Raw genomic sequence first — 12,407 nt, 5'->3', positions numbered from 1 at the left:
GGACAGTCTCCTATTGACAGCTCTTTTTTGTTTGTATATTTTTGCTTGCATGTGTGCACCACACCTCCTCTTTGCCCATAAGGTTAACTCACACGTTTCCTTGCTAAATTGCAAAACTGAGAGCAGATGCTAATGGCACAGCTGGCACAGCTTAATCATTTATTGTGTGCTAATTGCAACCTGTTTGAGCTAAGGTAACAGTAGCAGTGGCAGGAGGAGTCACAGATCCCTTTTGCAGCATCAGAAGTGGTAGGCAGGTGGTGGGAGTCAGTGAAGCAGCTCCGTGGCTGCAGGGCATCCTTTTGTCAGCAGCTAGGCTACCTCGTTAGCACCCTGCTAGTCTGTGTGCTTAAAGCCCAGCGGTGTGAGAGCAAAACAACACCACTTACTTCGCTGATCCTTAGTGTCAAACACAAACTGCTGCCCGCCAAGCAAATATTAAAGTACATATCCACAGTTGCAGATGCAGCTTTAAAAACAAAACAGATATGACAGTTTTATTTTTGTCATGTCATCTTTTGGGAGTTTCAGGTCATTTCAAACCTTTATTTTAAGATTTTGGAAATCAGTTGAGGGAGATCCTCATTTTCAATGATGCCAAGCATGAACAATAATCAAAAATTATCAAGCAAAACTTTGACCAAAACTTTGGATTGATTGATCTAAGACATTTTAAGTAAGGCCTCATTTTTAGATAAAGGAATTCAATGCCTTTTATGACTTTTTAAGGATCTGTGGGAACCCTGTATCTTGCCCATAATTGTGGAGAAATCAACAACATCAGCAACCAACATTATGTTTTCTTGACAGTAGCATGTAGTTACATGTAACATTGGTGGGTACCTAATGTACACTTGCATCCGTCATTGTGTCATTATAAATACATATACATGTACATAAATACATATATATGACATAAAATAAAGAAAAGCATAATGAGTCCCCTTTAAGTTACTTTTCAAAGAAATATATTTCCTGTTTTGGTCATCCGTTGCTCATGTTTTTCTCTTTCTCTTTGTAGATCGACAAAATTGTTTACTACAACGCCAAAGATGACGTAAGTACAACTTTATCTCATTATTTTTGTATTCTCACAGTGCAATTATAGATGCTAATTCCTTAAATAAAACACCACAAGCAACCCATATCCAGCCCTCAAGAGATCATTACCATGGCAACAAACCTGATAGCAGATTTTATTGATAGGCTGTCCAAAAAAGAAAAGAAAAAGAAGTCACTGTATGTGTTCTAAGGAATTAAAAATATTCATACTTTGATAAGGTTTGCATTTGTGTATAAGAAAGTATTTTTTTGCGTAAGGACCAGAACATGTTTTGGGCCTCAGAAACACGAGTATGCGTGAGAACTTGAATGCCTCCCCTGGCTTCAGACGTCATCTGTCTGCTCTCATAAACAGGGATCAGCATCTAATTCCCTTCCACTGTCCCAGTGGGAAAAAAAACCCACACCCACAGCACACTAATGTCACTCTGTATTTGACTGACAGGCCCTCTCCACTCGTTCTCTTTCTCCCTGGACACCGGGATTTATGTTTCGCTGCCGAAAACGTTTCAGTTTCTCAGTCTTAATCTGTCAGTAGTGACATTTCAGTGAATACTCACCATTGACACCTTGTCATTCACAGTAGCAAGAAACTGCATGTACATTATGTTTACAAATGGAGGGTGGACAAACATGCATAGATCCCTCTTAAAAGTTGAGTTTCATTGAGTTTTATTCAGTATTTTTCAACCTGGACCCTATTTTCACGTTTTTGTGTCTAAGTGACAAATGGGAGCAACAAATTTTGAAATTGGTCCAGTATTGGGTTAGTCAAAACAGGCTGCAATGTAACAACCTGTTCAAACCATCAATTTACGTTCATAAAAAGTGCTTGTTTTTGTATTGACAGAAATGGTGCGAAATCATCATTGCCAAACCCACCAGACTCCATTAAAATATATATAGTCATTTTAAGTGTATTAAAGCCAGCATTTCTTCATATCTAACTGAATGAATTAAGGATTTATTTCAACTAAACCTGAGCTGGTGATTGTTGGAATAGTGGAAAAGTGAACCAAGAAGTTTATTGTGAGCTTTGATTTGTTTCTTGTCAGTTTTGAATGAAGTGTGTTTTATGATGATAAAAGTGCTGTTTATTTAAATGGAGTCTGGTTTATTTGGCACTAATGACTTTGGGGCTGTTTCTGGTTAAATTGAAAGGATCTAATAAAAAGGTCTATCTTTGTAGGGATTCTTTCCATTAGTTTTTGGACACAGAATAATAATCTGAACCTGTCAGTGGCAAAAAAATGTTTTTAATGGACATGAATCGTCAAATCGTTGCATTGCAGCCTGTTTCGCTGCTGCCAGCTGCAGTGCTCCTGCTCAGATTTGGACCCATTTGGAAAATTGTTTGTCACTTTTGTCATTTAGACACAAAAACAAGTGAAAACAAGGTCTACTCTGAAAAAACACCAAACTTACCCTTGAAATCCTAAGATGCTTTTGGATGGTTTTGAAACTCTAAGTTGTGCTGTTTTTTTCCCTTTTTGTGCAGCTTAATCAGACAGATGAAGGAAAGAGTCGGAGGAACAGATATCTTCCAGATGATTTTGAGATTGACCCCGACTTCAAACGGCTTGTCTCGTACAACACCACTGCTGTCCACATCCCTACGGACATATACGAAGGCTGTAAGTTAAAAAAACACAAACACATGCACTCTGGAAAAAAACATAATCTCTCTCATATTGTCCACACATCCTGCTTTTATAAATAGTACATAGTGACCACCACCACCTCCTGCTCTACTCTGTCGCTCTTAATGCCTGTCATCACTATGTCCACTATCTACAGTACGTTCCCATGATGCAGAGCTCAGCCTCCCAGCGTTGTCTGTACTGTAGACAGTTCCACACCAAGGCTCGGCCATTCTACTCTATTTATAGCCCAGTTGCCAACAACCCAATGGCCAGCACACTCTAGCCCCCTCTTTACCCTGGTCACCAGCTGCTCCTTTCCCTCCCGCTCACTGCTAACCCCACTGACCTCTCAGGACAGATGAACAGTGTCAGTGCCTCTGCCAACGATAGGTCTTTTCATGGGTGCTTTATGCTTGCAGGAAGCTGTTCTGTTATTTTGGTGCCTTTATCAGACACTTTATACACATGATTTTTCTTTTGTCACTGCTCATTTTACTGTGTTAACATAAATGGCTTGGTCATTGCACTCGTCATATAAATGTAGTGTTGTACATAGCTTGATTTTAACCATGTTTGTGGAATGGCTATAAGGCGTGGTTTTGTTGGTCTGTAGGTCAGTCAAAGCTTTGCTCCGGACTGATGGATTGCAATGAAAATCTCTAAAGATATTTGTGGTCTCCAGAGGATGAATCTTAATTTGGAGTTGACAGATATTGGTTTTTCAGGGCCGATACTGATACCGATTATTGGTAGTTAATGAGAGTGATAACCGATATTTGGAACCGATATGCAATTACAATAAAATGAAAATCTTTCTGCGATCATAAAAATAAAACACCAATGCAGATAATCGGCAAAATGCGAAATATCGGCCCCAATAATTGGTCAGGCCGATAATCTGTTGACCCCTAATCCTATTGATTTAGGTGATCCCCTGAATCTTTCCACAGTGAGGATATTTTTTTTTATTTTAGTGTCACCACAACTTTTGTTGGTTGCTGTGAAATTTGTTACAGATTACATGGTGGTGGCTCTGCTGCAGAGGATTATTTCCAATTTGTGTGATCCAAACATTTTTAACAGCTCCAGAGTTTTTTAAAGATTTTTTTTAAAGATAGATGCTATCATTTTCCAAAATCACCTCATTTTTAATACATTTCTACTAGAGGTGAATGTCTATATTGTTTGTCTGTCTGCATATGATTACTTTATTTTACTTTTTAAATTAATTGATTCACTTAATTCAAATTGGAGATTATTTAGGGTGATGATGTCATAAAATATTACAAAAATCATTCAAAAACCTTAATAGAAACTTCAAATGTGAAAAGATGACACCGGATACAGCTCTACTCATTGATATGAGGTTATTATGCCTCTCTGATTAAATCTTTTTGGTACCCCCTTTGCTGGGACTCTGTGGTATTACACTTGTGACACTTCAAGCTGATCTAATCACATACAGAGCCATAACCTCAAAGGGATAATCAGCCATGCCTCTCTTCTGGAGCCTCTCCCAAGACTGGACATAAAGCAGGAAAAAACAACGGACAGGCCACCAGTCAAACTAGATTTGGCTGACGGTAATTAAATCTGGTACAATAAAGAATGCTATTACCAAATGTGGCTGGCCTTAAACCCCTTTAGACAAATTTGAGTCATTAAGGAACAAATAATTGCAGTTTGATCCTTTACGACCTTAAAGTGTCAAACGTGAAACGGACATTAGTGTAAAATTAATGTGAGCATCATGTAATGGATTTTGCACCAGTGTATTTTTTCTGTGACTTTGAACAACACTGATACCAATCTAAATGTGATTGGTATTTCTCTATAACACTTTGATTTGTTCTTTTGCTAATGTATGGAAAACAGCAATACATTAAGCAGGCACAAGCTTCCTTGGAAGAGATAGATGCACTAATGTCCTTTGGGTTAGCCTCTCATTTTAGGAAACTGATGAGTACACTGGAAGGACAGAGTGGCACACACACACACACACACAAAAGTAAAGATACAGACATCAATCAGTCAATCAATCATACTTTATTTCTATAGCACTTTTCATACAACAGTGCTCATTAAAACCAGGAACTGAGGAAACCCTACCATGAGTGAGGAAAAACCAGAGGTAGGATAAAACCTAGAAACAGAAAGATACTTACAATTAAATAAGTAAATAAATAAATAAAATACTCAAACTGTAAATAAAATGCAAATCAAAGAATAACAGCACATGATAAAATAATGAATAAGTATTTTAAAAATAATAAAATGATATAGAAAGTAGTGATTAAATAAAGTTTAATTAAAAGCCAAACTAAAAAGTTAGGTCTTAAGTTTTTTTTTTAGAATATCAACCCCCTCTGTTGTCCTCATGTCTTGTGTAACACAGAAGCATACAGTGATGTCCTTCCCTACAGACAATCGCACCAAACATGCACACAGACAGGGCTCCAGAAAAAAGAAGCTTGTGATGTAACACGAGTGAATATTAATCTGATAATCTTAAAACAATCTAGATCAATCACACCCAAGCTTTAGGGAAATCTCATAAAGCTAGATTACATCACTGGTCTATCTCACACTGCTTAAAATGACACTTTATGAATGGTTTAATTTTTTTACATACCGCATTTAACAACACACACATAGAGCTGGCAACAAAAACGTTAAACAATTTCCTTAAACCCAGGCATGAGCTAATAGCCTCGCTGGCATTGATTGAGCGTTCAGTATCAATCTCAGTAATGATCGTCACACTGGGTTTGCTAAATGCAGAGGACTCAGTCACATGACGGTGACTGTGCGAGTCACTCCACATAAGTTGGACTATAAATGTGCAGAGCGACGGGCCTCTGAGGCCTCTGCAGACATTTTTGTCATTGCCAAATGGCCAAATGCATTCAGTTATTTTTACAAGCAACAGTTGTTATGATGAAAGGCAGACGGTGGGTTGGGGGATTGGTGGAGAGGGGTATTCCTAGTGTGATTTTTCAGTCTCTTTTGCTGTCTTTCTGTATCTTTATATCTCTGTGCTGTACTGTATTTTGAAAACAAACCTTTGCATTCCAGCTGTATTTTTACAGCAATTTGTTAAGTGTGTCTTGCCATGCATATTGTTTTATTAAATACTCTTTAATTTATGTTATGATGGGTGGGTGTAGTGTGAGTAGGTCCATGGCTCCCCTTTTTTTCTTTTTTAGGTTAGTTTTGATGAACCAACCTTTTAAAGGATGAGAATGGTATTTTTCAACCTATTTTCACTTAAGGTTTTTTGAATGTACCCATTCAGGGCATGTGCGCACCCTCAATTTACATCTGCTAGAGACACTGTCAGGCTCAGATTGTTATTCTCAGTGTCTGAAAACATGATGAAAAGGATCCTACAAGAGATGGGCCTTTTTGTAAAATATCCTATTTTATTTAACCAGAAACAGCCCCAAAATTTTCATCCCCAAACACACCAGACTCCACTTAAACAGTAATTTCATCATCATAAGACACAAAATTTGTTTTAATTGGACACAAACAAAACAAAAATGACATGAAAGCTTTTTTGGTTTATTTTTCCACTTTTTCAGCAATTATCAACTCCGGCTTGGTTGAAATAAACCCTTTGTTCACTCAGTTAGATTTGAAAATATTCTTACACTATACACTCTAAAATTACTGTTTATTCAAATGGAGTGTGGGAGCAGTTTCTAGTTAAAGAAAAGTATCTAATTCTCGAATAAAGCCTTCCCCATAAATTATCTGACATAATACCTTTTCCTGTCAGTGGATCCTGTTGTTCCCGCAGCTGTTTTGCTCAATTCTGGACCAATTTAAAATGTGTTGTTCCTATAAGTCACTTAGACACAAAAGCATGAGAAAATAGGGTCCAAGCTTGCAGGCTGTTTGGTATCTGTTTGATGTCCTGCAGCTCTCGGGCAGGTGGTGGAGGGTGGGGTCTGGGTGGAGCTGTAGTTAACAAAGCAGCAAAGCTTGGCTGGTGTTGGTGCTCCCTCTCTCTTTCTCTTCCTCTCACTCTATCTGCAAGGACGGGCTGCCACATTGATGCCACTCCGGCTGGCCGGCACTGTCAGCGTTGCCATGGCAATGTGTATCCCTGTGAGTGTGTGTGATTGTGTATTTGGAAGGAGACACTTAGACACGCCCTGGTTTCTATCTTGTTGTGTGGAGGAAGGACTGGTAACTTGATTAAGGGACTTTGTCTAGACGAGGCTGGCGTCCTTGTGGCTTTTAGTGATGCTGAAGGAGAGATGTGTCATCCTCATCTTCTCTTAATTGTGGTAGTGTTTCTCCACAGCCTCCACTACTTTTTATTCTTCCTTTCTCTTCTGCGGAAGGTTTGTGTTTTAGTTACCTTCCCATACCTTCTTCACTTCTTATTTTGCCACGTTTGCCCTTTTTTCATTTTAATTATGTTGCTCCCTTCTTCCTTTTCATCGACCCTTCACTCCGCCCTCCATCACTCCACGCTCCCCTCATCCCTCACTCCACTTTATTAAGCATATTAATAGTGGGGTGTGTGGAGACAAATGTGCTACTGTCTTTCTCCCCCGCATTAGTCCTGCTGATTGGAAGCTATTCTCCCTGCTGATCCAGTGTGGGTGGTCAGACTGGGATTCATTATCGTGTTTATGCGTGTGCGTGCATGCACACTGGAGGTGAATCAGAGTTTGTGTGTGAATGTGTTTCAGCGAGAGGGGAAGAAACACTCGGGGTGTGAGATTCGGCATGTGTGTGTGTCACATCTCATGCACCTACTGTACTGTGTACGGATCTCATGGCTTTGTGTCTTCTCACTCATTAGGCGGATTGGTGTGGATGTGGTGAGGGGAGATGAGGGGGAGAAAGCGTCAAGGCCTTGGCAGGAGAGCGGAGGCTCGCCTGATGCCCGTTTGCATCAACGCTGTGTGGCACCTGTCAGCCCAAGACACACACACACACAGTGACGTGCTGAGATACTGTGACACTGTGTATGTGAGCGTGTTTGTAGCAAAGTCATGGTCCCTGTGGCAAAGCTCACAGCATGGAAATTGATTTTTATTTTTTTTCCTTTTTGCACTCTTGTGCCACTTGATACACATTCTATTTACTTTATGGAGCTGGCTGCCAAACTCTGAGGTATCTGCATCTCCATCTCTCTCTCTCTTTTTTTCCTCATCCCTTCTTCCTCCCTCTCACTGTCATTATGTCTGCGACCTGTGTCCTTGCAACAAGTTGGATGCCTTCCCAGGATGTACTAATCAGCTGATTGGGATTCCCCTCCATGCCAGAATGTTCCCAGAAAAAGTTTCTTTCTTGTAATACCATTCTACCCCCGCATAAAATTTTTAAGACAGTGATGAATGAGATTTTTGCAATGTCATGTACTGTATTGTTGAATTCATCCCGGATAACTGGAGCCAATGTCAACAAGTGGAAACCTGTCCGAGTGAGGTGTATAAGGGCTCGACAGTTACGTGGAGATGCATATAGAGAGGAAGTGAGATGTGATCACAAGCGGTCACTGGAGACACGTGGAGATGTTTTAATAATTCCAGCTGTGAGTGGACAGAGCTGTCCACGTGTGATTACCTAAGATGCATGCTAACACCAGGTGTGAACAGGCTCTATAAGGGCTTTTCTCACCTTCATCACCTCAACACCTTTCTATAGAAATAAATATGGACATCAAGTGTGTGTGTGTTGGTGTAATATCCCCCTTCCTCTTGGCTATAGCCACTATGATTGTGTTGCACGTCTCTACATCTTCATATTGCCTTGGATGGTTTTCCTACACATTTGTGATAGCTGCACTCAGCTTTTCCCCCTGTGGCATCACCAAATGATCAGCTATTTGTCAGATGGTCTCCACAGAATACACACATATATTTAGATCACTGCAGTTTGAGGTCAGATTAAGTTCACCCTGATCAAGATCAACTGGATGTTCACAGTTTATGCAGCGTGTTGTTCTCATAATTTGCTTTCTGGTCGAGTCACTGCCCGTCATTCTCATTGAAATTATTTCACCCAAGTCTATGAGTAAAATTGGGTTGCAGATTTCATCGAATGGCAAAAATGTGATTTTTAAAAACTTGCAGATAACAAACACAATAGTGTGGTATTCAGTGTTGTGTCCAGCTGAACCGCAGCTCAGCTGGCTCTTATGAAGTCCTCTCACCCCCAGCTCTCTCTGCAGAGTTTTTAGCTCCTGCTGCCTACATCCCTCCATTCAACAACCCATCCAAACTTACTGCTTTACTGTTCATTTTACATTTGATAGTGCAAATTGCAGCATTGATGAGCAAGGCAACTTTTTTTAATGAATGAATGGTGAAAATTTGTGTTATTTAGTGATTCCAAGGTGCATAATAATGTAATTTTTCATTGCTGCACACATTTTGCCACCCAAAGATATGTGTCGATATTGGGATGTATTAGAATGGAATCTCCCCATGTATGTCAGTGCTGTGTAAATGCCTGCAAAAAGGATGCCTTGTGCCTCACGTCACAATCAGAAGTGAGTGGCGAAGTATCATCGAGTAGAAGGCCCCTTCTGATACGATGATTGCAGGTTCTCACCACTTCAGCCCCCACCATGTAATTACTTTCAAATGCACAGGCGGTTTCAGCCACCAGCTAGCTGATGACAGGGAACACCACGGGGCATCTCTTGGCATGGCACCGTGCAGCTTTCCCTCCTCACCTCCTCCCACCGCCGTCACCCTCATCAGTCACTGCCAGAATCTAGTTTGATTTGTTTTTGAAAGCATCTACATGCCTCACAGGGAATTTTTAGTGTCTTCGTTTCCATATTCAGTTCCCATGTCTTCTTGCTGCATGAATCATTCATATTTTATTTTATTTATTTATTTATTTTATATGTCTTCACTTGTTAACCATATGATAGTTGAACAGTGTGATTTTTTAATCTGGCATCTTTGCTGAATTCATTATCTTCCAAAACCGATATGTTGACCCTTATAGTTTTAAACAGTGACTGCTCAGTGTTGCATTAAGTCCAAACAGATTCTTGCAGGGATGCGGGAAAGGTACCAGTTTGCATGACCAGACTCAAAAAGCTCACTACTCTAACTACCTGTTTCTTACAATTATCTTTAGATTCCAGACCTGACCTGTTAAGAAGATACCCACAACCAAATGTATAGCTATAATTTGTTGAGTAAATGCCTGGTCACATCAATATTTACAATGGCAGATTTCAGCGGACTCAATACCGGGGACAATCTGAAAAAAAGTGCCAAGTTAATATTGAATCTGCACCATAGGCTGTGTATAAAGATGGACTACATGTCCCCCCTATGTTTAAGTCATGCTAAAATATCTGGGAAACCGGCACTGTCATCTTTCACTGGTGAAGTCATTTGGAGCCGGAGTCTGGCAGTAGCGATATCTGCCGTGTCGGAGTTCCTACCAAAACACCCGTCCCACAAATTATGAGCAGCGCCATTGAACACGAGTGCATGGATTGGCTGTCACAGCTATCAATCATGGCGGAAAATCCCCTTTTTGTTGAATTAAACAACTCATTAAAACATATCATAAAAACAATCACTTGAACAAAGATCTGAGTGATGAGAACTACCTTCAGTGACAGAAACCATCTTTGGGGTAAAAAATTATTTGGCGTGTACTTTTTTTTTTTTAGTTTGGCCTGTGTCCCATTCACTAACATGGAGGTGTGGGCTTTATGACCTATGCTGCAGACAGACACCAGGGGGCGATCGAGATTGAAAAGTTACACTCTAGGGGAACTGTCATGTTGTCCATCTTTATATACAGTCTATGATCTGCACCAGTAACCAACAGCGAGCCGTCTATAGTGCTAACCTTTGACCTTAATGGAATGGAGATCTGGAGACTCGAAAAATACAGGATGTTGCTTATTACCTTGTTGCTTATGTAACTTATTACATTTTTTACAGGGTAAGTTGTAATCTGTAACTTTTCACATTTCAAAAGTAACCTTTCCAAGCTGTTCATAACTATATTTCTATGCTTGTACCCACATGTACCTGTTTTATGTGGGCCAAGCCTCGATACACGTTAAGTTCTACACCACCTGCTCAGTGTCAGCTAACTAAAAGTACTTGTTTACTTCTTCATTTTATCTCTTCTTTTCCTCTCTTAACTCAGTGCGTTGTGCCATGTCTCCAGTCCAAGTGGAGTGAAATAGAATTTCGATGCAGAAAGTCAGTAGTTCAACATTCAAAAATTCATAGACATCTCTTTATAATTTCTGATAGTTTCTTTTCAACGCCTAAAGAAAACACGTTCACTGACTTTTTTTTAGGTATTGGTAATATCTGTGTTTGTTGCTCCAAGTTTACAGACACAAAAACACATGTTTCCTACCCCCTAATCTCCCTCAGGCCATGATGCCATGGCTGACAAATAGAGCTGAATTGACTTGCGTTGCTGCGGTGATACTTCTCATTTCTTCCTCTCATCGTGGTGACCTCGAGCAAACAGCAGACACTTCGCCACAGAGATGGATCTGTTTACAGTTAAACTGTGATTTGTTCTAGTATTTGGCTGCGATTAGAGGACGCTGCCTTGCCACGCCTTTGATATTGTTGCTGAGGGCTCATCACTGGCGCCTGACCTGCCCATTCGGGGGGGGGGTACTTGTGTGATGTGTGTCTGCATCCTAATTCCCGTGGGAGACTATAATGGGTTTGTCAATTTTACACTGGGCGAACACATAAAAGGACCATGGTGAGTAAGGACACTCTCTGTGTCTCAGTCATTTATTTTGTCTCGTCTTCATCATGTAACTACACCGACACAAATCACCTTATGAGCTGGTCACTACATTGACTTCCTGGCAGCAAATGGGCAAATGAAATACTGGATGTGATCTTTCCTTGTTAGTCCCCTGTTCACAATGTGCAGTATGGGCGGGGTAGAATACCATTGCTTCCTGTATGGGGTCTTGTTACCCTGAGACTTCTTGTTACTGATGTCACAGAAACCAGCAGGACTAATCCATTAACGACCATCCTGTGGGAGCAGAGAGATGAGGCCTGAACAAATTGTCACCACTTATCATTGGGACACGCTTTGCTCTGCAATACCACAGGGAGCAATTTAAGGCCGCGGCCTAAACTCTCTCTTTGTCCGACAAAGCATGGAACTAGAGGCTTGGAAAAGGAGGTGGTTGTGGGGAGGGGAAGGATCGAGGAGACAGAGAGAGGGTGAGAGCGACAGAATAGTGCGGGAGTGAGAAATGGGAGGGTGAGAGAAAAAAATAGATGCATTACCGCCTTGCAGTTGTGTGTGTCTGTGCACCAGTCAGGTTGCACTTACAGTTTACATCTATGTCTGTAAAAACATGGATGCTTAACATTCACAGGAGATCTCTGCGATCAGTACAGTTTCAAGGTGGTTCCTGAGGGTTCTTGAGTTATGGCCAAAAACATGTTGTATAAAGGTACCATGGCCTTGACCTTTGACCTTCAACCACCAGATTCTAATCAGTTCATTCTTGAGTCCAATGGACGTTTGTGCCAAATTTGAAGTAATAAGACATACAAGGTCAAAGTGACCTCGAACTTTTTTGTTTGTTTGATGTTTGTTTGTTTGTTTTTGCAACTTCAACAGTTCAACAGTTTCAAACAGTCTCTTAGTGGAGACCTCTACCATGCTCCTCTACCATGTTAAAACATGTAAAGGTTGCTGTCATTT

General features: G+C 40.5%; 1 protein-coding gene across 1 annotated transcript in view; it reads left to right on the top strand.

Moving 5' to 3' along the window:
• LOC121961115 (calcium voltage-gated channel auxiliary subunit alpha2delta 1a) overlaps positions 1 to 12,407 on the top strand; it is a 113,550-nt gene that overhangs the window by 51,369 nt on the left and 49,774 nt on the right. The window contains exons 5-6 of the mRNA XM_042510981.2: positions 1,022 to 1,057; positions 2,561 to 2,696. Coding sequence (XP_042366915.1) covers positions 1,022 to 1,057; positions 2,561 to 2,696 — 172 coding nt within the window. The remainder of the gene's footprint in view (positions 1 to 1,021; positions 1,058 to 2,560; positions 2,697 to 12,407) is intronic.

The sequence above is a fragment of the Plectropomus leopardus genome, chromosome 22, assembly GCF_026936395.1.
Source record: "Plectropomus leopardus strain MGB_pleo_1.0 chromosome 22, ASM2693639v1, whole genome shotgun sequence".
Taxonomy (NCBI): Eukaryota; Metazoa; Chordata; class Actinopteri; order Perciformes; family Serranidae; genus Plectropomus; species Plectropomus leopardus.
This window is presented reverse-complemented; position numbering and strand designations above follow the sequence as displayed.